At 41.3% G+C, this 25,067-nt stretch overlaps 1 protein-coding gene across 1 annotated transcript; it reads left to right on the top strand.

Annotated features, from left to right (window-relative positions):
* The first annotated feature begins 304 nt into the window (after nt 1-304).
* LOC148019828 (Mitochondrial import inner membrane translocase subunit Tim17/Tim22/Tim23 family protein) lies at nt 305-16,467 on the top strand. Its single transcript, XM_087700009.1, has 4 exons — nt 305-631; nt 14,906-15,019; nt 15,635-15,739; nt 15,829-16,467. Exons 1-4 carry the CDS (start codon nt 505-507, stop codon nt 16,164-16,166), a joined length of 684 nt encoding a protein of 227 aa, XP_087556135.1. The 5' UTR covers nt 305-504; the 3' UTR covers nt 16,167-16,467.
* Nucleotides 16,468-25,067: the final 8,600 nt, after the last annotated feature.

The raw sequence follows: 25,067 nt of genomic DNA on the forward strand, positions 1-25,067 counted from the left end.
GAGATTCTCTATGTATTTAAACAACACTAAAAATTATCTACAAACGTACTTCGCTTTAAAACATGTCACATGTCTAAACACCGTCAGTAAAACTGCAACATAACAAAAATACAAGAATTGCATATGGAGCCTCATACTCTTTTACTTAGCTACATTTGGCAACCTAGTTATTATTATTATTATTATTATTATTATTATTATTATTAGGTTTTTCCCGCCCCTCTTAAGGGATAGATCTCTTTCTCGGAGGAAAATAGGTTTCTTTAACGAGTACTTTGGAATTTAAAAAAAAAAATCCTCCACGCTTAACGCCTGATTCTATCGCCTATATCAGACATCGAACCAGAGCGGAGAGAGAGAAACCAGCACACGAGCGCAAGAGGAGAAGAAAGAGCCGCCCAGGGCAGTGCCCCAACGCATTCTGTGTATCTTCATCGTTCGACAGAGCAAATTCACTGACAAATGAATCCTTTGATTCCCATCTTTCGATGACCTACTGCATAAATGGAAGGTGATCAAGACGATCACGCCAAAAGGAGGCCTCGCTTTGTAAATCCACGGGGTAGACCTCTCGACTACACCGGGAGCCAGGGATGGGCTTCTCGCATAGTCAATCGCACCCTTTGCGCAGGTATCATCGCAGCACGAGCACATCTGTTTCACTGATATAATTTTCTGATTTGATTGCTTTCTCTAAGTGTTTATGCCTTGTTTAGTCGTTCTTGTTAGGGCAAACAGAACTATGGGGCGCTGTCTCAGTCCCCAGTTTGAGTTGTAGAGATGACACTATGAATTTGCACTCCCAGTCGTATGCAAAAACCATCTAGCAAAGTGACGTCAGTTAATATGGTCTGGGCACAAACTTTACCATCTTTAGGGCCATCTAAGGCCCCTAAAATATAGCCTCCCAAATCCAGGCTTACAAGATAGGTGTTTTTTTCATTGACCCTGCAGCAATAGTAGGACGGTTTGTCATAAAGTCCATATTGATATGTAGTATTGCCATCCCACTAAATGCACCTAATGCTAGGAATGAGTTAATCTGCCTTGGGGCAAGGACAACAAATCCATGTGAATCTTGGTAATGTGAATGATACCTTTTCTAGATAGCAAAGGTATGCATCCAAATGGGATATATAGGATACTTTGATGGAGAATCTCTTTTTCATGCTATGGCTGGTCATGGTATTGCTTTTTTTGGTATGCATGGCACAAATGCTTTTTGTGCATAAATAGGAATGTAGGGGTAAATATATCTAGGAATGGTTGGTCGAATGCAAAAACCCCTACACAAGCACATTCGGTGCTCGGTATGAAATGAGCATATATGGCAATGCATTTGGTGCTTTTGGCATGTTTGGTGCACACGGAATTTGGGCTTGCTATCTAGATGCAATGTTTAGTGTTGGACAACCTAGAATTGTAGTAGGTTTGTCATTTTTGCAGCAATGTAAAAGTTTTAAAGATTTAGTTGATCCAAAGGGAAAAAGACATAGAGTCTATTGTAAGTTTTGGGGCATGTAAGGTAAGAGGTAAACTGTCTAGGTGTCATGATGATGTGAATTTTTAACTTAATTCTCTTTGTACACTTAAGTTGTAACACTAGGGTTATGCATTGTTTGGACACTTAAATTGTAATACTTAAGTTGTGCAAAAGTGTTGTGCACATGTGAGATTAAGTTTAATGTGTCTCACAATGACAAGATAATCTTAGCTTTGGTGGATGTTGACAGAAGTTATTAAGAACAAGTGCCTATGGGTGCATGGTGTCAAATTTTGGTTAAGAGCATTAAATTTTTCCTTGGAGATGATTTTTGGTATCTTGGGATTAGAGACTTAAATTATTTTATGTTCTAAACTAAGGTTTCAACATTTTCATGTTAAAAATGTTAGAATTTAAAATTGAGGTTAGATACTATTTAATGTTATTAAAAATGAGGGCAGGGCCAAAGGGCTAGGAAGCTCGTTTTTGCATGTGAAGGCCTCGGTGAAAATGAAAATCTATCAAATGTCAAGTTTAGATTAGTTTTGGGATATATGCAAGTATATCCTTCATGTTGGGCTGTTTTCTCTCATTCTGAGCTCTCTAGGGCAGATCTTAGGGTGGAGAATTAAGTGGTGGGTTGAGGTAGAGTAGTTGGGCCATCGGAGACAGCAAAGAGACTTGATCTATAGCACTTTCTAGAGCTGCAACAATAGGCCAATTGTTGTGCAAGCATTTTTGTTGCGAGAAAGTTAGGGAAAATTCTCTAAGTTGTTGATAATCTATTCTCCCTCAGTAAATTTGATATTTCTTAGCTCTAATTTCTGGTATAGCTTTGAATTTTTGCAGAGTAAGGATTTGTTAGTGGCGATTGAGAAACGTGCCATCAAATCTTAACTATGCAACAAGGGGATTTATTGAAAATTTGAGAAATCATAGTAGATATGAGAATGATTGCTCGTCTACGACTTGGACTTGCATGCAAGTGTAGAAGACTCAATTTATGCCTACATGTGCTTCAAATCAAGAGGCAAATTTGGGGATTCTGTTGTTTGTTACTGTTTGAGTGTTGAATTTCAGAATTCTCTTTTCCCAACTTATTCTCTCACCTCTCAAGCAAGTTTCTCAACCTTCTCTCTCATTTCTAGACATTCCCTTAATAGTTCTCAACAATTTTCAACCCTTAGTGAAGGACAGTAGTGGTCTACTATTGCCAAACCCTTATTTACAATATAAATTACGGTTTACTCAGCCACCTTTAGATCCGTGTGCATTAATTGAAGATCTGGGCAGCAGATTAGCAGTTGTGACGGAAGAAATTGTTGTTGATTCGAAGAGTAGCTCCATCCTTTCTTTTTGTGGCGGCATGCAAGAGCTTGAAGACCAATTTGTGCCCAAATTGTAGTCCAATCAAGGGACAAATTGATTCTTAGTGTTACTGGCCATCTATAATAGCCCATTGTATTGAAGATTAAAAGAAGTCAGCCCATGTCTTAGTGCACTTCATCTTAGAGCAATACAACTTAAGAAATATCCCAAAGGGCACCAATTGTTGGGGTCAATTGGGTGTCAACCATTCAAAATTAAATTGGTAAAGTGTGTAATTTCAGATGTATGAATTTATTGCTTGTTTTACATTGTGTTGAATTAGGTCATCTACCACTCTATTTGAGAAGAAAGAGTGATTTCACCAGGCGCTACTTGGTGAAATTTCAAGATTGTTTTACCTATGGATGCAAATGGATGTAGGAGTGTGACTTGGTAGATCGTTCTCAATATTATACTTTACCTTGATGTGTTTCAGTTAGAGCCGATTGTAGTAAGGACATCGGATTAGGCTGGAAAATGATGATAGCACTGAAGATAGTGAGGGAGAATGTAGCTAGCAGCCCCTACTAGAGACAGAGAGAAGAACACGAAACTTGAAGTGTGCACTTGTAAAAGAGTAAGAAGAATAATGCGACTAAAGTGCCCACCAACTACGATAGTTGAAATGCCCCTAAATTTGTGAACTAGCTAGGCGAGCCACTAAATATGGTAGACAATCAGCTAAATTTCACTTATCAATAATAAAAAATACCGAAAATGGTGACATGGTAGCGAGAAAATGCCAACAGGGGCAAACATGGCAAATCATAGTTTGCAAAGACTACACAAGCTGATTGGTGCCTAGCAAAACCAAAAAATGCACATTAACCTGACTAAGAAAGAGTTGTCTTCTCCACCAAAGCATAGAACAAACATGTTAGAGCTCCTAACGTCCTCGTTTGACTCAAATGTAGGCTTATAGGTAGGAGATGACAGTGCATAATAAACATGATTGCTAATTGCCCCTCAGATCATGGATATGGTTGAAGGCCAAGAAAGATGCAGATTTGAGTGTGACAGGAAGAGTGCCAATGCTAATGAAGTCCATTGATGCGGACCACTAATGAAGAAACTCCTCATGATTCTAGGAATCTTGTCTAAGACATTAGGGGCCGAGGAATCCACAATTGTATCATCAATATTACCCTCCTTTGAAAGGAGAGAGGGGTACAAGAGAACCGTCGGTGAAAGAGTGGGTGGGGGATGAGATGATGTAAGCTCTCTTCTATCAATCTATTGTTGAAACAACTCTTGAAGAAGAATCCTTAATAAAGACGGCCTGTTTTGGTGAAGACAATCCGAGTACCGAGTTGTGTAAGGCCATGAATAGAGAGGAGTGGAAAGTCCAAGTTTGGAACATGTAGAACTTCTGAAATGGAGCTTGATGAATGGGCTGGCAATAATGACAAAGTGCCAACACCACTAATAGGCATTGAACAAATGTCACCAATAGTGACAATACCCAATAGTGCCTATTAGTGGTGTTGACAAAGTGCCAACACCACTAATAGGCATTGAACAAATGTCACCAATAGTGACAATACCCAATAGCAGATCTTGTAGAGTCATATGACTCAAAGCATTGTTGTCAATAAGCCAAGGTCTCTCAGAAGACAAAGCATCCATTGAAGAAGACTCCTCCAATAAACAAATATGAAGGAACACTTACTCATGGATAATAGTTGGTGTAGAGGTAGAAGAAGGCTCTGATAATTTAGCTCCATCCTTCATTCCCAGACAAAGGTGAGGGTATTTTCTTCGACATCTCTTTGGGATGTGTTGCCTTCCCATAGTGTGGACATCTAGGCTTCTTTGAAACGGTATCAAAGCCTAAAAAACTCTCCTATTTCTCTTTCTTGTGTTGGGCCTTTGATTTCTCCTTCTTTCCCTCCCCTCCTATACCTATTGTGAAAGCCTTCATGGAGTTGGATGCCACATCTCTGAGATGGATGCCTAGGGTTTCATTGGGACATGACATTCTTATGTTAAGCTTTTGTTAGTAAGATTTGATTACTTCAATTAATCAAATGTGCAATTTTGTGATGCACATGGTAGTTATTTCATGGTAACAGGCCAGGGACTCGGAGGAAGCAGTAGTGTCAACTAAGGTAAAAGTTGTGATGAGTTATGCGAGTAGGGCTTTGACCATGGGATAGTTAATTGGCTAGTAAGTGTTAGTGGTGACACTAGGGACTAGGCACTAATTAATTAATTTGTGCTCGTCCAAGGGTCAATTTACGACTGGGGAGGACCACTCGAAGTTGCAAATGGCCTAGCCAATTAAATTGTGGATGGGCACATTAAATTTTGGACAAGGCGAGAGGGGCTAAAATTAGTTAGGCTTGGAGAGTCTCATTGAGTTCATTGATTGGTTGTGAGAGAGAAGAGGTTGCTGCTGATCAGTTTTTGGGGTTGCTAGAGGCCAATCGTTGCAAGCAACAATTGCTAGGATCCCTCAAGAATCAGGCGACAACATTTATGGCATTAGGGATAGCAGCTGGTAGCAATTAATGCATGCAATACCATATTTTATGGTTCCAAGCCGTAGGCAATTGCATTAAATGCAGATTAGACAGGGCATGCTCCCCCATTTGGCACCACATCACATCTGGCGTTTCGATCATTAGAGGCTCTTCATCCTTGTGTTTGCAGCTTTCGGCCCCCCTTCATTATTTGGCGACAATGCACCAACCCTTGGTAGTATCCAACCTTTGTGTTTTGACTGTCTGGGAGGTTACCTTCATCAATCACTCTTCATCCTTGCGTTTGTAGATTCAGAGGCTTCTTCGATAGTCTTCTTGCTCCAAGCAACACCTTTTCATCCCTGTATTTACAAATTCAGAGGCTTCTTCGGTAGTCTCCTTGCTCCAGGGCATCCTTCGTGCTACGACACCCTTGTATTAGATTCACTTCATTATTTTATCTTGTTCATCTGAGTTTCTCCTCTTCTCTTCCATAGTTGCATTTATACTATGTACGGACTAGTTTGTTCCGTATGGTTCGTACCGGATCGTATGGTATGTATCAGTACCATTTCGTACCAAACAATAGGCTATTTTTGGCCTATGAAGATTAGACCACACAATATCTTTCAACTCCTAGGCCTTATGTTTGCTATCATAATTTCAAGTCTCTCTCACTTCCTCTCTCTTCCAACTTCCAAGATGAGTATGCAATTCCAAGAGCATCCCCCCCTCCCCCCCTCTCTCTCTCTCTCTCTCACAAATACCACACATAAAAGAAGGAAGAGCCTCTTTGTCCATCTATCCTACACTTTACTTTGTTCTATGATGTATTACATAAACATTCCCATTTGTCTTTTAGTAGCACATTGCGCGTGTTGTGCTTGAGGTTTTGCCTTGTTACCCTCATGTATTCATCCTAGTAACTCAAGTGACATTGCTATTTTAGCTCTAAACATGTGTTTAATTATCTATTTCCAAAATAACCAAGTTTTTGTTTTTGTTTTTGTTTTTTTCGTACCAACATTGTATTGTACCTTATAAAATCATAAGGTACCAATTAGTACCGTATTTTATCATACCGTACCGTATCGTACCTTTCATACCTGACATCTTGTTCTCTTCTTAATGTTTGTCGTACATACTCTGTGTTTCTCCTTACAAACCCGTCTGTCTCTCTGGTTACTCAAGTCATTTCTTGATATGGTATTAGAGCCAAGGGCACTCAGTGAGTTGTGAAGATCCTCTATATTAGTGAAGGCAAAGACAGGTTGCAAGATTGGCATCAACATTTGATTATTACTCTACTTCTGCTGCGTCACTAGGAGATATCCTTCTTCTCCCTTCCACCCTTTCCTTTCTCCTAGGTTGCCACTCCGATATCATGGTGTCTCCACCAATAGATTGCCCATCTCGTCGATGCTCCTACTGCAGCAAGAATGTTCACATCCCTGAAGATTGTTAACATTGACCTTTGCTTCCTACCCCACTAGAGTATGTGCGTCTTCCACCAGGCACTCCTTGTGCTACCTCTCCTTTTTGGGCCACACAGATTGTTTTGCATCAGCTCTCAGCTTATTGTGCTCAAGGCAATAAGACCATTCGAGGCGCACTAAGTCCTCACAAGTAAATAGAGGCTTTAAGACCTCACGAGGCGATAAGTCCTCCTAGAGGGTGTTAGCAGAGTATTTGTCAGCTCATGTGTGAGTCTGAGCTTGATCTGGGCTGGGCATTTTTGTTAGGTATTTTAGGTATTTTCTGGTGTGGCATTTTATGCCAGTGGAGCATTTTATGCACCAGTCGGCCAGCATTAATGCTGTCCGACCAGCATTATTGCTCCCCACTTTTTCAGCCTATTTATACTCAGTGGCTCCTCCTCAGTCAGTCACTTCATCTTCACCATCTGCAGACTTTGTGGAGAGAGGAGCCAGTGCCAGTGCCCACGCAGCCAGTGACTCACTGTTGTATGCGACTGTCTCGTGTTCAGATATATGGATTCCATTTTCCGTGCATACATCCGAGTTCTCATCTGTATCGTGTTTTTTCTTTTCTCTTTTTGTCTTGTGTTTCAGCAGTTTATTTCAGCACATGTTTATGCTTCCACCGCTGCTCCACTTCTGACATGGTATCAGTTTTCAGGATTTTGTTTCTGCTGTGTTTTCTTGCTGATTTCAGGACTGTTTTGTACCCCTGCTGATCAGACGACTGCTGTCACAGCCAGGCGACCTGTTTTGGGGCTGTTTTCAGCCTGCGTTTTTTGCAGTTTTGCCATCGCCTGCTGCCTCCGCACCCTCTGCTGCCTACGCACCCTCTGCTGCCTGCGTTTTTCATCTGCAGCTGCTGGCGACAGTTTTCTACCTGTTTTTCTCCAGTTTACAGCCTGCGTTTTGCTGATTCAGCATCTCTCGTGGCTGGATGACTGTTATTTCAGGCCGTTTTCTCTGTTTTTGGCAGTTTTTTGACTGATTTTTTGACTTTCTGCAGCAGGTTTTGTCTTCTATTGATCAGATTTTGGGTTCTCTTGCATGTGAACTCTCTTTTTCTGTAGTCTATGCTTGTGTTTTGGCTGTGTTTCCTCTCTAAATTCCATCTCTTCTCTACTTCTCTTCTTATCCTCTCCATATGGCTCCTCCGTGCACTTCCACTGATGATAAGTTACATGGACCTGATTATCTCACATGGAGTGCTGTCATGAAAGCTTGGTTTGTGCAGAAGCGGCTATGGTACATCGTCTGTGGAGCTATTGCTCGACCTCTCCGTCCTTTTCCTCCTCCTGAAGTATGGCAGAAGTTGCAGCAGATGTACGAGGCACCTTCCACCATGCGGGCCGTCACATTTTATGGCCAGCTCCAGCAGATGAAGTTTGAGCCGAAAGATACTATTCAGTCTTTTCTTCTTCGTGTTACGCAGGTACAGGACCAGCTTCGGCACATGCAATCTGCTCTTCCCGAGGTGCATCTCGTCGGAACGGTCCTCTACAAGCTCCCCCCGGAGTTTGATGGAGTGGCCAATGCTTTGGGGGCGCAGACATCATCGACTCCTGTCAGTTTTACACATATGACCTCGATGCTTCTTGAGCATGAGGCATCCTTGAGATTACAGGGGCGGCTTCCGGCACATTATGGAGGTGAGGCTTATGTAGCTTCAGAGAGGGGTGACGGGAAGAAGAAGTCGAAGGCCCAGTGTTACCACTGTGGCAAGAAGGGACATTTGCGGAAGGACTGCAAGAAGTTAGCGGCTTCCAGGAAGAAGGAGCAGAAGACGAAGCGGGATGCTGACTCTACCGATGAGTCCTCTCCTTCATCAGACTCCGCCTCCGATTCTCCGACCAAGGTGAAGTCCAAGGCGCGGAAGGGATCCTCTTCTTTGGATCGCGGGAAGGGCTTGGTGGCCCCTTCCTCGGCTGCTTTCTAGTGGTGGTGATGAGGTCATCCCTCACGACTCTCTTGTGCCAGAGGGAGAGTGTGAGCGGGTGTTTAGATGGGGCAGCCGCGCCTCATCTATATTTTTATACAGGTGCACAGGTTCCAGAGAGGGACGTCCCTGACGCATCGACTTCAGTCTGGCGGAATCACATCCTGGAGCTGGGATTGACATCCAGGTTCATGCTGAGCTGGTTATCGGACAGAGAGCGGGAGGCTTTCGTTTGGCGCTCACATGAGGGGACACTTTGGCGGTCTGGCCAAAGGCGGGGAATCCATGGTCACCTATGTTCAGAGGCATTTTTGACAGGCTGGTCTTGTATGCTACTGCAAGATATTGATGATGGACACAGAGACATGCTATGATCTTCTCTATTTTCAGGTGTTTGGTACGATCGACATCGACATCAGGTTCTCTCCAAGGCACCTTGGTGGTGGCTTGATCACCCACTGCTTGGGTATCCATGGTTCTACTTGGTGGTTCTGTGTTGTATAGTTTCTGATCCCTTTTCATTGTACTACTGTATTGTATCAGATCATCCATGATCTGAGAGAGGGTGTTAGCAGAGTATTTGTCAGCTCATGTGTGAGTCTGAGCTTGATCTGGGCTGGGCATTTTTGTTAGGTATTTTAGGTATTTTCTGGTGTGGCATTTTATGCCAATGGAGCATTTTATGCACCAGTCGGCCAGCATTAATGCTGTCCGACCAGCATTATTGCTCCCCACTTTTTCAGCCTATTTATACTCAGTGGCTCCTCCTCAGTCAGTCACTTCATCTTCACCATCTGCAGACTCTGTGGAGAGAGGAGCCAGTGCCAGTGCCCACGCAGCCAGTGACTCACTGTTGTATGCGACTGTCTCGTGTTCAGATATATGGATTCCATTTTCCGTGCATACATCTGAGTTCTCATCTGTATCGTGTTTTTTCTTTTCTCTTTTTGTCTTGTGTTTCAGCAGTTTATTTCAGCACATGTTTATGCTTCCACCGCTGCTCCACTTCTGACATGGTATCAGTTTTCAGGATTTTGTTTCTGCTGTGTTTTCTTGCTGATTTCAGGACTGTTTTGTACCCCTGCTGATCAGACGACTACTGTCGCAGCCAGGCGACCTGTTTTGGGGCTGTTTTCAGCCTGCGTTTTTTGCAGTTTTGCCATCGCCTGCTGCCTCCGCACCTTCTGCTGCCTGCGTTTTTCATCTGCAGCTGCTGGCGACAGTTTTCTACCTGTTTTTCTCCAGTTTACAGCCTGCGTTTTGCTGATTCAGCATCTCTCGTGGCTGGATGACTGTTATTTCAGGCCGTTTTCTCTGTTTTTGGCAGTTTTTTGACTGATTTTTTGACTTTCTGCAGCAGGTTTTGTCTTCTATTGATCAGATTTTGGGTTCTCTTGCATGTGAACTCTCTTTTTCTGTAGTCTATGCTTGTGTTTTGGCTGTGTTTCCTCTCTAAATTGCATCTCTTCTCTACTTCTCTTCTTATCCTCTCCATATGGCTCCTCCGTGCACTTCCACTGATGATAAGTTACATGGACCTGATTATCTCACATGGAGTGCTGTCATGAAAGCTTGGTTTGTGCAGAAGCGGTTATGGTACATCGTCTGTGGAGCTATTGCTCGACCTCTCCGTCCTTTTCCTCCTCCTGAAGTATGGCAGAAGTTGCAGCAGATGTACGAGGCACCTTCCACCATGCGGGCCGTCACACTTTATGGCCAGCTCCAGCAGATGAAGTTTGAGCCGAAAGATACTATTCAGTCTTTTCTTCTTCGTGTTACGCAGGTACAGGACCAGCTTCGGCACATGCAATCTGCTCTTCCCGAGGTGCATCTCGTCGGAACGGTCCTCTACAAGCTCCCCCCGGAGTTTGATGGAGTGGCCAATGCTTTGCGGGCGCAGACATCATCGACTCCTGTCAGTTTTACACATATGACCTCGATGCTTCTTGAGCATGAGGCATCCTTGAGATTACAGGGGCGGCTTCCGGCACATTATGGAGGTGAGGCTTATGTAGCTTCAGAGAGGGGTGACGGGAAGAAGAAGTCGAAGGCCCAGTGTTACCACTGTGGCAAGAAGGGACATTTGCGGAAGGACTGCAAGAAGTTAGCGGCTTCCAGGAAGAAGGAGCAGAAGACGAAGCGGGATGCTGACTCTACCGATGAGTCCTCTCCTTCATCAGACTCCGCCTCCGATCCTCCGACCAAGGTGAAGTCCAAGGCGCGGAAGGGATCCTCTTCTTTGGATCGCAGGAAGGGCTTGGTGGCCCCTTCCTCGGCTGCTTTCTAGTGGTGGTGATGAGGTCATCCCTCACGACTCTCTTGTGCCAGAGGGAGAGTGTGAGCGGGTGTTTAGATGGGGCAGCCGTGCCTCATCTATATTTTTATACAGGTGCACAGGTTCCAGAGAGGGACGTCCCTGACGCATCGACTTCAGTCTGGCGGAATCACATCCTGGAGCTGGGATTGACATCCAGGTTCATGCTGAGCTGGTTATCGGACAGAGAGCGGGAGGCTTTCGTTTGGCGCTCACATGAGGGGACACTTTGGCGGTCTGGCCAAAGGCGGGGAATCCATGGTCACCTATGTTCAGAGGCATTTTTGACAGGCTGGTCTTGTATGCTACTGCAAGATATTGATGATGGACACAGAGACATGCTATGATCTTCTCTATTTTCAGGTGTTTGGTACGATCGACATCGACATCAGGTTCTCTCCGAGGCACCTTGGTGGTGGCTTGATCACCCACTGCTTGGGTATCCATGGTTCTACTTGGTGGTTCTGTGTTGTATAGTTTCTGATCCCTTTTCATTGTACTACTGTATTGTATCAGATCACCCATGATCTGAGAGAGGGTGTTAGCAGAGTATTTGTCAGCTCATGTGTGAGTCTGAGCTTGATCTGGGCTGGGCATTTTTGTTAGGTATTTTAGGTATTTTCTGGTGTGGCATTTTATGCCAATGGAGCATTTTATGCACCAGTCGGCCAGCATTAATGCTGTCCGACCAGGATTATTGCTCCCCACTTTTTCAGCCTATTTATACTCAGTGGCTCCTCCTCAGTCAGTCACTTCATCTTCACCATCTGCAGACTCTGTGGAGAGAGGAGCCAGTGCCAGTGCCCACGCAGCCAGTGACTCACTGTTGTATGCGACTGTCTCGTGTTCAGATATATGGATTCCATTTTCCGTGCATACATCTGAGTTCTCATCTGTATCGTGTTTTTTCTTTTCTCTTTTTGTCTTGTGTTTCAGCAGTTTATTTCAGCACATGTTTATGCTTCCACCGCTGCTCCATTTCTGACAGAGGCCACCACGTTGCGTGGTGGTTTCCCCCACCCATTTTTGGGTTGAGTGGCTCCCATGGCCTACATCTCCTCCCAAGTCCACTCCTTTGCGAGCTCCTGACTGTTCCCCACCCTTGGCTCACCCTGAGTCACCTTGAATCTTCTTTTTCCCCACCCTCTTCTACTCAGGTTTCAGAAGACACCATTAGGTGCTCTTCGGCTTCTACTCCTTCCGAACCCCAGATACCTTCTTTAACACACCCGGCAGTACTTCATCATCCGACACTTCGAAGTCTGTGATCCATGAGTTGGTGTCTCTATCTCTCTTAGAGGCGGATCCAGAGGGGGTCATCTTCCTTCACTCTTAACGGGGGTATCTCCTTTCTCTTCAGTTTCAAAGGGGACTCCTACTCCTCTAATTTCAAAGGGGGATCCTACTCCTCTCAAAGTTCTTCACTCACCATCTTTTACTTCCAAGGTTTGGTTCTCTTTCGGGCAGTTTTACCTCTAGTGACACCCAACATCTAGAGGATCTATCTTTGATTAGGATTTTCAGCAGCAGCTTTGTGACTAGACCTTCATATTCCTTTTAGCATGGTGTAACGACATTAGTGGCTTCTCACCCGAGGTTGTGTTTCAGGTTCTACTAATTATCTAGTCTGTTGACTATCTTCACATGTCTCCTTTCAGGTGGTGTCCTTGGATTACCAAGTGGGTCTTCTTCTCTTCACCTCATTCCTCTTTTGTTCTTCTTTTTGGGCATGAGAGGGGGTGTTGAGAAACCACATCATTCCATGTAGTTTCCCTTCTTCATTCCCACTTTTGGTTTTAGTTTCCAACCCCAAAAAAGCTTTCTAGGGTCTTCCGCATGAAAGACTTCAATGGCAAGACTCCAAACTATTCGTGCCTATATATACAGCACCTTCCATTCATTCTTGACTACCACATTCACGTCTGTTCATCAAACCTTCTTCTCTCTCCTCTCCTTCCACCATCTCCACCTACTATTGCCAAGTGCTAGCCTCCATCGCCCATGGATTGGTTCAGGTGGCAGTGGCTTCCTCCCCAGCTGGTGCTCCTTCTCCATGTGGCGCCTTCCCCCATCATTAGGCATCATCTTTCTTAGCTGTTGGAGTTTGTGTTTGTAGTATCTGGTGGTTGCTCCACCATCTGGCTCACATCACAGTTGGCTTTTCCATCATTAGAGGCTCTTCATCCTTGTGTTTGCAGCTTCTGGCCCTCCTCCATCATTTGGCGACTGTGCACCAATCCTTGGCAGCAACCAGCCTATGCGTTTGGGCTGTCGAGGAGATCACCTTCATCAGCCACTCTTCATCCTTGCGTTTGCAGATTTAGAGGCTTCTTTGATAGTTTTCCTACTCCAAGCGACACCTCTTCATCCTTGCGTTTGTAGATTTAGAGGCTTCTTCGGCAATCTCCTTGCTCCAAGGCATCCTTCGTGCTACGGTACTCTTGTATCAGATTCACTTCATTATTTCATCTTGTTCATCTGAGTTTCTCTTCTCTTCTCTTCTCAATGTTTGCTGTACACTCTGTGTTTCTCCTTGCAAACCCAACTCTCTCTGGTTGCTTAGTCATTTCTTGACAGACCACACCGGAGACAGTGATGGAGAATGCAGCCAGCAGTTCCTGCTAGAGATGGAAAAGAACACCAAACTTGAAGTGTGCACCTGCAAAAGAGAAAGAAAAATAATATGACCAAAGTACCTACCAGCCATAAATAGCTGAACTGCCCCTAGATTGGCCGACCAGCCAGCTGAGCCAATAAATGTGGCAGTTGGCCAGCTAAATCTGGCCGACCAGCACCAGAAGATGCCGAAAATACTAACATGGCAAGGAGAAAATGTTGATAGAGGCAGACAAGGCAAATTGTAGTTTGCAGGGGTGGTGCTTGGTGAAACCAAGAAATGCACACTAACCTGACTGAGAAAAGAAATGCATGCTCTGAATAGAGCTGCCTCCTCTATCAAAGCACATGACAAACATGTCAGAGCTCCTAATGTCCTCGTCTGACTCAGATCAAGATTCATAGGTAGTAGAGGAGGATAGTGCATGACAAACATGATTGCTAACATCCAGCCCTTCTGGCATCGTAGAGTTTAGGTCCATTATTTTGAAAGGTCAAGCTAATAGGTTGATATCATTCTTGGCCTATATAAAACAAAGGGGAGCTTCCTCTTTCGTTTAAGCTCTCGAGTCTCCTACCACCTTTCAAATCATATGCAAAATGTGCGCACTTTTAGGTGTCTCTTTGTCTGACCTTGTGAACAGAATTTAGGTGCATTATGAAAGATCATGCTGATAGATTGATATCATCCTAGGTGTATATGTTGGAAAGGGGAGCTATCCTTTACTTTGAATCATTGAGCCCTCTAGAGTCTTTCCTTTCAAATAATATGGAAGAGGTGCAGTTGCTTACCATTTGCTTCAGCAATGGTGAATGCACCAACATAAACCAAACTAGTATTAACAAAACGAAAATATTTCAAAGAGTCTTTCAGCGTTCTTGTCACAATATTATTGTATACGCCCCCTTCTACCATTGATACACTTGAAGTATACACTCACTCATACTTGCAGTGTGTCAAATGCATGTGATTAAACTACTGATACAAAACAATTTGCCCTTGGACTGCTGAATGTCAAAACATGGAGGGATTGTTTTTTTAGCATTATTGTCTCACCTGTTTAGTGGCCCAGTTCTGTGCATCTAAGTTTAGCCAGTCCCTACACACCTAGTAAGAATCTAAGATGTGTAACCTAGAATCCAAGTTTTAACATTTTTACTGTTTCATACCTATTTAATTTTTGAACTATGTGCAAGGTCTGGACCTAGATAATCTGCTTTGTTCATATTCTTGTTGACATGATTCAGCTGCAGTTGGAGCATTTAGTGGAGTGGCGATTGGGATTGTTCGAAGGCAAAGTCCTTTTCGACTACTTGCATCAACTGGAACAAGCTGTGCTATAGCAACATGTTGTTTTTGTGGTATGATTCAACTTTGTTATGTGTATTCTTGCCATGTCAGATAAACGAGCTGTTGTAAAAGCCATGTCTGCGAAATTGATTCTTCCTACAGCAGGAACATATACTATAAGCCTCAAGTTAATAAGTGTTATGAAATGACAATTTAGATTTCCATTTGGGACTGCTGTCAACTTTAGCCGCATCTGATTTTCTTGTTGCGGCTGGCAACAGCATCTTGGCAAGCTTATTATATACCACTCATGCTCCTTGACTGCCTGTTTATCGAGCTCATTGGACATTCTCAGTATAGTTAGAAAACCTTGGCAACATGGGGTTTAAGCTCATAAAAAGCAACTGATGCTCCCCTGAACTTCTAACTTTTAATACATGCACACATGTACACAGCCTTCTGTATGGACTACTTAAAGCAAGTCTTTGAAGATCAGATTTGAGATGCTCTGTGCTGCCTTTCCAACTTCTAGGTTGTCATGGCCCTTTATATACATGTATTGAGCAATACAAAGTCTGGTTTGACATTCTCTGTGCTTCCTTTCCAATTGTAGGCAGTGCTGTAAGCTAAGGTTGGTAAATTAAAATTGTGAATTAATTTGTAGTGGTTGAATCTGGACTTAAAAGGTGCACAGGAATTGGTGCGTGAACTCAGAGCTGCTGATCCTGATGATTGGGTGAATTGCCTTCTAGGCGGGTTTGCAAGCGGGGCCTTACTTGGCCGATTGCATGGTATGTTTTAATCAGATTCAAACACATCCTTGTCAATTGGTTCCACCAAAGTTGAATTTCAGTTAGCTTACTGTTGAAATTGGCTACAGGAGGACCTGCTAGAGCACTGCCTGTGGCAATCTTGTTAGCATCCATTGGATCAGGGCTGCAAATTGGGGCAATACAGCTAGAGGAATACAGATTACAGCGCTTTCTTGCTTCACATCATGAAGAATCTGCTGTCGAACAATTAGAAACTCTGCTACCCAGCAAAAGTGAAGCTGAGTTGAAGTCTCAGTCGAGTTGGAAGTTCCCTGAGTGGTTCCCTATTCAAAAGCTTGATGAAGAGGGATTAAGGAGGCGAAGACTAGAGAGAGAGCTTCAACACGAGAGGATGATCCAGTATAAGATATTGCAGAGAGGAGATTTTTCACCAAAGGACCATTGATTATAATAATCAACTTGGTTCTCCACTTGTCATCAAATGCTACATTCTTTATGGCCAACTAGTTATCAAGCATTTCTACTTTTTATGGGTGATAATCTGTTATGGATCATAGAACAAGCTTGGGCAATATCAAAAAGGTCAGTCATTTTTGGTATGTCTCTCTCAGGTCATGGAGTACTTGGACATATTTATGACTGTGGATTCACCATACTTGGGTCAGAGCTAGGTACAGCTTCACTCCTGTGTGTAGGTAGGCTTGTACTGGCAATAAATGGAAGTTTTTGATGCCCTTTTTTGAAAATTCAATTTATAGCTATATCACCTTAAGCATCAGTTGTGCACGGCTTTCATATTTGATTTTGTTCTACCATGTTTCGAGATCAGTCGATGTTGGTCCAGCAGGGGGCAGGTGTAAAACTGCAAATGACCAAAACATAGGTTGCAACCCTAAGTTCAAAGCATACAAAAGTCACAAAATAACTAACAGAAGTCAGAAGTAACAACCAATGGCAATTGAGAAACCCCATGATTATTGAACTCATACTAATTAGTATTAGTATCCATCCCTTGAGCGTTTACCTCACCTTGCTTCAGAATCACTTTGTGCTCACACCATTGCTAAGTAAAATTTTGTACTAATAGTAATAAGATCATTTGCCTTTTATATTAAGCAATTGCTAATGATGGGTTCTTGTAGAGGCAACATAGAACTATATAAAGCTTTCTTACTAAGCATATCATGTGAGGCAACACCAATACCCACACCCATGAGTTAGTGGTTTCCTCTTGAGATGAGCATTCTCTCAACAGTGGCCTTAGATAATTCTAGTTTTGTTTCAGTCATATTGTGTATCTCTTTTCCTTTACTCTCTAGGATACCATTTCTTTCAATTGCTTTCTTTCAATAGAAGCACGCTTGAAACTCCTTATCACTATTACTTGTGGAGGAATCACCTTTGCATCTAGCATTGGTAGAGAATGCAAAATATCCATTGTTTCTTTTGGATTTGATGGGTCAAGGTTAGGTTATGGTTTGGCTTAGTTCTCAGTACCATCTCTTGAAGCTCATAAGAATTAAGGATATTAGTAATTTCGACATTTTTTTTTAGTGTAGTTTGTACCATGTAACTAACCTATGTCAAAGGTTGGTGGACAAACTCTAAAAGTTTGAATTACCAATAGAATAGGAGCGCTTCTTGATTTGTCAAACTCAAATGTAAGCATTGTTTCTTTTTTGTTGTTGAAGCTCTAATCTCTTTTGTAATGTTCAATAAATAGAGCCCCTTGGGATTGGATGCCAAGTTAAATTACATGGGATAATCAACAAAATTTGAGCAAAGAACAAAGAGTATACATCAAATTAAAGAAGTGCTTGTATTTCTTCATTTGCAAACAAAGTGATACAATGATGGCTAGGTCCATCTACACACTTTCATGATGAAGGTTAAATGGCAATCTGCATACATCCTATGTGGAGAGCTTAAAGCTTACTGAATGACTCTAATTGGTTGAATGGATGATTGTGGTTTTGAGTGGCCTTTTGTAGACTCTAGATGCTAGGGGTCTTTTCCATTGGTTCCTAGAAATATTTTTTGTGAATGTTATTAATGACTAGATTCACTCGTGAATGTGGTAGGTTAGTTTGACTTACATACCACATTATTAACCTTCGTTAATTGATGGAGTGTTTCTTTATTTTCCAGTTGGAAGCATTGTTGCCAAACACCAGGAGGTGTCAATGTGCCCTTAAGATCCAAAACAAGGGTTAGTCGATAAAGGAGTGTTCCTTTATTATTGAATTGGAATCATTGTTCCCAAAACATAGCTCAGCATCAATGTTCCGCCAAGATCCAAAATAGGGGTTTCTAATAGCTCCCACACTATACATGACTCCATGTACCATGCCTCTGGTTGCTACCAATTTAATAGCTATGTCTAAACTATAGGCTAGATTCACATAGGTCACATTTTTACACTGGTTACATAAATCTCATTTAATACTAAAGTTAGGACTTAATCTTACACATGGCCTTTTTTCATAATGGGGGCCTTGTAACTTTTGAGTGCCATGGGTTATTGATGGCACCTTATGAGGGTAGAGCATTAGGCATATTTAAGTTCTTTATTAGCTTCTTTAATCGTAGATGGGACACCACTTTGTTCAAATCATTAAACAATGCTCTTTTATGAGTGGTCGAAGCTTGGGGATGATCATGTTAAGCCTTTGGCGTTCTTAAGAAAAATACCTCTCTTTTTTTGTATTAAGCTAATGTTCAATATCCTCTCCAAGATAGCTCCATAGTGGTATATCTCCTTTGAATCATCCAAGGAAATGATACATTTTTGAAAGAGGGTACCCCATCATTGTCCAAGTCCTTTCTCTATTAGAATATCTAGAAGTAATGTCTCATAGCTCCTAAGCCTTGTCTTTAGACTAAGGGTATGTAGAGTTGTAATAGATGCTCAAGCAAGGACAACCCTTAGTTCGTACACAAGTTGGGATAGCCCTTGGTTCCATGAAGATCGTAGAAGATTCTAAAACATTCTAGAAGATATTTACACCGTTTCTTATGTCATCATTGATGTCATCATGCAATGTGCTAGTATGCATGTCATGCCATGTGTCGACATGCATGTCATGCATGTGGCATCCTCTTGTAGTGACATGTGTTCCCTTAACCTCCCTAGGCTATAATATAAATAGGGGTCATGGGCTACAAGCCCTTTAGACTTGCCAAACGTTATGGGCATAACAAGTGCTCTTCAAGTGCGAGGAGATTGCTCACACAATTTATTAGAGAAGAACTTGAAAAATAAATTGAACTAGAACTTGGTTTTGAGATAACTCAATTACAAGAGAATGCTCACAAGGATCGACCTTCTAGAGAAATTTGATGGCATAAGGTCAAAATTCAGAGATTTCCATGAGTAGTTATGATTGTTTATATGTATGCAACCAAATCATGATCCAAGTGATGCTTCTCAAGTCGACCTTGTAGGAACTCTTTTCTCAGGTACAACTTTCTCTTGGTTTGCCCCCTTGCTTGAGAAGAAATCCCCATTGCTATATAACTTGGAGGCCTTCGTATTACAAGAGTTCTCAACCACATTTGGAGAAGTAGATAGAGTAAGAGTATCTAAAACAAAGATTAAAAATCTACGCCAAAGATCAAGACCTGCCTCAATATATACATGAGAATTATTTTATTAGTCAATGTTTTTGGGGATTGAAAGATAATGTTAAAGATCTTTTGCTCACTATGCCAAAGTGTGCATACACTTATGAATTTATCTCTCAAGCAATTGAATGTGACAACCACTTGTTATGTTAAAGATCTTTTGCTCATTATGCCAAATTGTGCATATAGTTAGTGAATCTATATCTCAAGCAATTGAATGTGACAACCACCTCTTTGAGAGAAGATAAGAAAGGCATCGAGGAGCCACCTTGAATTCAACAAGGACAAAGACTTTTGAAGACCCAATCGGCCAAGAAGACCAAGTATATGAGGCAAAGCCTATGCAAATTGATATAATGCAATTCAAGCCATTGATAGCTCAAGAAAACAAAGGTGGTGCATTAATGGATTATGCATGTATTGAGGCAAGTTAGGACACATAGCTAGATATTGTCTTAACAAAGGAAGCATAAGAATTCATGATGCCACTACTCCATAAGTGTTAGGAAACGCTAACATCCAGCCTTTGTAAGTAAGGGTCAATGCCTTGAGACGCTCTTGTTTGCTAGTTTCATTTTTCTGTCATAGACAAATCTTCACCATTTACACAAAAGCTTTGAGAATCCCAAAATGTCTCTTTCTACTTGAATATCGAAGGTCTCGCTTTATGTTGCCAATAAAGATTCACCTAGAGGGAAGACAAATAGACCGACAAGCTTTGTTAGACTGTGGAGCCATAGCATCCTTCATGGATGAGAAGTTTGCATAGCAACATAGTATACAACTTCTAAGGAAAGCAAAGCCGGCATGTACAGAAGTAATTAATGATTGACCTCTTACTTAGAGGTATGAGACTCAACCTATAAAAGTTACCCACATGAGTCTTTATCAAATATAGCCATCGCAACATCATCCATTGCCCAAATAGTCCCGTGGTTATTGGGTTACCTGGCTAGAATTACATAACCCCAATATCAATTGGAGATCTAGAAATGTTGTACTAAGGCCAATGCAAAATAATAAAAGGAAGACTTCTTGACCAATATACATTGGGGCAAAGGTGTTCATGCATCAAGCAAAGAGGAATTTCTACCCTCTTCTCTTGATTCTAGAACTCCTTGAATGACTTGGAAAAGCCAAACTCTTCACTATCTTCATGGCACTTACAATCTTGTCAAGATAAAGGAAGGTGATGAATGGAAAATGGCTTTTCGCACAAGGTATATGCATTTTGAATATGTTGACATGCCATTTGGCCTCATGAATTCTCCAACAGTTTTTCAACATATGATGAATGATATTTTTTTAGAATACTTGGACAACTTTATTGTGATCTATTTGAATGAAATCTTGATATTCTACAAGAACCAAGGTGAGCATGACCATCATGTCAAACTAGTCTTAAATAAATTGCGGGAAGTAGGCTTGTATGCAAAGCTAGAAAAGTGCTACTTCCTTCAAATTGAAGGTGAGTTTTTGGCATATGTCTTTTCTGAGAAGGGAATTTCTATGGACCCTAAGAATGTACAAATTATTTTAGAATTCTCGCCAACCTAATTGGAAAGGACAAGTTTGTATGGGATCAAAAGGCTGAACAAGCTTTTCAAATATTAAAGCAGGCCTTGACCTCAGCACCCATTCTCATCCAACAAAACCATTGAAGACCTTTATCATGGAGATAGATGCCTCAGATTTTGCACTTGGAGCTATTTTATCCCAAATCGATGATGACAATCGAGTTCATCCAATAAGAACTTTCCACTTGAGAAAGTTCTCTATTATGCAGAAATCAACCATGAAGTTCATAATCAAGAACTTTTAGCTATTATGGACTCCTTGGAGACCTTGCGACACCTACACAAAGGCACCTCTCATAAGATCACTATCTATACCGAGCACAAGAATCTAGAATATTTTCTGACTTCTCGTGTCTTGAATCATCGCCACAAGCAAGATGCAGTGGTTTTCTATCTAGATTTGACTTCATCATTACCTATAGGCATGGCCACCAACAAGGAAATGCAAATGCTTTATGTTGAAGATCTTACTTGGCACCAAAAGAAGGCGACGAAGTCCATGACCAATAAAATTTAGTAATCTTGAAACCTGAGCACCTGAAGTTAAGGGTAGTTATCAAAAAACGGTCATCCTTATCCATGGACTTCATTGTTGAACTACCTTCTTCCAGAGGGTATGATTCTATCTTGGTGGTGGTTGATTGATTCCCAAAAATGACACACTTTATCATTACAACCAAGAGGATTAATGTAGAAGGGACAACAAGGCTCTTCCTAGAAAAAGTACATTGACACCATGGGTTACCTAATGATATTGCCTACAATTAAGGCCCCTAGTTTAAGTATGGGTTTTGGAGAAGCCTATTTAAACTTCTAGGAGTACAAGTGAATCTTACTTTAGCCAATCACCCATAGAGTGATGGATCAACAAAAAGAGTGAATCAAGTCTTGGAGCAATACCTTAAATGCATAATCATCTATCATTAAGACAATTGGGTGGATCTATTACCCCTTGTTGAGTTTGTATATAATTATTTCTCCCATGCATCCACTCAATTGAAACCATTCTTTGCTAATTATGGTCAAAACCCAAGGATAGACAATTAGGTAAGATCAAATGAGAAGCAACACCTCTTTGATATTCATAAAGAGTTGCAAGCATAGCTCAAACAAGCTCAAGAGAAATATCAAAGAAGTATAGATAAGCTTTGCATGCAACATCCATGATAAAAAATTGGAGATCAATTTTGGATTCTTTGATGTGATCTATGTTTTTGTCACCCCTCCCAAAAACTCGATTATCAACAACTTGGGCCCTTCAAGATTCTTGGCCAAGTAAATTTAGTCACCTATCGTCTCCATCTTCCCCAATCCATGAAAATCCATCTTGTATCCCATGTTTTAGTCTTAGAGCCATGTAATACACCCAATATCCTTGGAAGAATACCAAATCCATCACCTCCAATCATAATTGAATATCACCAAGAATATGAAGTAGATAATGTTGTATTTGAGAATTTCAAGAGGAAGATTACAGTATCTCGCACATTGGAAGGGCTATGATGCAAGTGAACAAGCATGGGAACCGGCTTCACATCTTCAAAGAGTTCATGTTAAGATTTGTGAATTTCATCTTTAACACTTAACCAAGTGAAGGCTATTCAAAAGCACACCACTGCCCCTCATGGAACTTGGTGCTAGAAGGGAGGTAATGTAGCAGACACTCAAGCAAGGATAACCCTTGGTTCATATATGCAAGAGGGGTAAGCCCTTGGTTCCATGAAGTTTGTAGAATATTCTAGAACTACATCATCACTTGTGTCATCATCCATGTGTTGATATGCATGTAATGCCATGTGGCATCCGCTTGTAATAACGACATGTGTTCCCCTCAACCTCCCTAGGCTTTAGTATAAATAGGGGTCATGGTCTACAAGCACTTCATTCTTGCCAACACCAGTTGTGAGGCTTCTACGAGGTAAGTCCTCTTCCAATTCTTGTCTTGTTCTAGTCTTGTCTAATAATCAAGGCACACTCTTGTGAGAATTCTCCGATAATCAATTTCTCTTGTAATTGAGTTATCTCACAATTAATTTCTAGTTCAATTTCTCTTTCAAGTTCTTTTCTTGTAAATTGTGAGAGCAATCTCCTCACTCTCGAAGAGAACTTGTCATGCCTCTATATACCCTTGAGCCTCAAGTAAAGTTGTTCACTACTAGTTTAGTTGTTTGATGAGTTGGCTTACATTCGTGTCCTTATGTGGTCTCATGTAGTATGGTGCCATTCACAATTATACATTGTCTTTGTAACTTAAGTTTTTGAGAGTCTAGGTTGAGTATTTGGTATCTACTGCTCATCTAAAATTGTGTTTACAACTAAGGCATTGAGTGCACCACATTTTGGGTTATCAAGCTTCTAGTTCTTAACTTGCAATGATCATTCTTTTATTAGAGGTGGGATTTTGTGAGATAGACATGTCATGAGACATTTGGATCAAAGTAACATGATTTTATTAGAGGTGGGATTTTGTGAGATAGACATGTCATGAGACATTTGGATCAAAGTAACACGATTCAATAATCAAGATATCTAACATTAGCAATTTTCCATCATCTTCCAATTAGGATGTGAGTATATCAAACTTTAGAGAGTCACGAAAGAATTAAAAACTTAGGAGGATTGGTTGACTAGCTACAAGAACAACTAGCTACACACCCTAATGTTACATTTATTGTTTATAGCAAGGGTTGTTGAAGGCAAGGCTCTATTGAGTTGCTATATTACAAAATCCAAAAAGTTGGCTTTTGATCATTTGTTGGTCAAGGCAAGGGTTTGAAGGACAAGTATATGTTAGAAGGTGATTCTATGTTCCTCATCCATAATCTCATGGCTAGTGTATAGGTGATTATGCTGAATGTGTTGACCCACATTGTGTGTTATGATACACTTGACTTGTTTGGTATTGGTCTAGTTATTTATATGGCCTTAGGTAAGCTTACATAAGCGCTTAGAAGTTGAAAGCCAATTTGTCATATGAACTAACTTCGCCATCTCATCTCCATTGCACATTTTTCAATGGTTTCACCAGCTTAAATCAAGCCAAGGAGTTGAAAGCATGTAGTCCTCAAATATGGTTAAGACCTTGACATCTAGTTCTTCTTGTGGTTTGATGAGAAGACCATCTACATGTTTAATTAAAGGGCTATAGGCTTAAGGTCAAGTCTTCTTGGAGTTGAATGAATGAATGAATATTAGTAATTTTGATACCATTAACTTGTGATATTACCACTAGCCTGAAGCTTGAAATATGTAATCATCTTATTTATTCTTATTATTTCAAATGCTATGGTTACTCAAAGGTTGTTCATAGGTTTTGGATCTAGGGGCTTCTTTATGCTTGAATTAGAGGGAACCCCTTTTCCTTCACCTACTTGAAGGCTTTCATATGGTTGGGGGACAATTCCTAGTTTGAAACCACAACTTAAAATTTTATCCTCATTGTCTTTTGATTCATGTTCAAGAGTTAAGGACTTAGAGATGGACACCTCCATGTTTGTACTTTTAGTTTGTGAGGTCGTTTGTTGTGATGTTTCTGTTTTTTACTCTCTCTTCCTATTTGGTTGTGTTCCTAGTGTTGTAGAAGATAGACTCAAGATTTGCAGGAGATGAAGTTCAAAGTCCTTCACACTAAGTGCATAACTAAAGCTCTAAGGTGTCAATTGACGTGGCAAAGTCTTAGTGGCCAAATATCCAATTTCTTTACCATGGACAAGCTCAAAGCCTATTCCTTGAGAATGGCCATGCACAACAAAATTTTTTTAACAAGTTGTACAACAAGCATGCACAATCAAGGTGGGTTGAGAATGGGTATAATGGGCAAAGTTTGGAAACTATTTTTAATTGTGTAGCACTTTTGTTATCTCCTTGTGCTAGCTTGATAGTTGGCTTCATGCAAAACTTTTTGACCACACACATGACCTTCCATCTTTTGGAGATACAATCGTGCAAGATCTTCATTACAAGTGCACAATCTATGAAGCTACATTTTTCAACTATGGGTCCAACCGTTGGGAAGTTTAGTATTGTAGTGGTAATTGCATGTATATTTTCATGACTATGGGTGGATTTGTGATTGCAATTGCATCTCATAAGTCTTTAAAAAAAAGTTGTATCAAGTGTACCTATATATTTCTAGCTTATAAAGA

Source organism: Lygodium microphyllum, chromosome 19 (genome assembly GCF_053477565.2).
Source record: "Lygodium microphyllum isolate KBCC chromosome 19, Lygodium_microphyllum_v1.1.10, whole genome shotgun sequence".
Taxonomy (NCBI): Eukaryota; Viridiplantae; Streptophyta; class Polypodiopsida; order Schizaeales; family Lygodiaceae; genus Lygodium; species Lygodium microphyllum.

What these genes read in the sequence shown, in the direction of transcription:
- LOC148019828 (XM_087700009.1), top strand. Translation starts at nt 505, where the DNA reads ATGGAAGGTGATCAAGACGATCACGCCAAAAGGAGGCCTCGCTTTGTA. An exon ending in AGCAACATGTTGTTTTTGTG is followed by an intron (nt 15,020 to 15,634) that starts GTATGATTCAAC and finishes TGGACTTAAAAG; the next exon opens with GTGCACAGGAATTGGTGCGT. An exon ending in CTTACTTGGCCGATTGCATG is followed by an intron (nt 15,740 to 15,828) that starts GTATGTTTTAAT and finishes AATTGGCTACAG; the next exon opens with GAGGACCTGCTAGAGCACTG.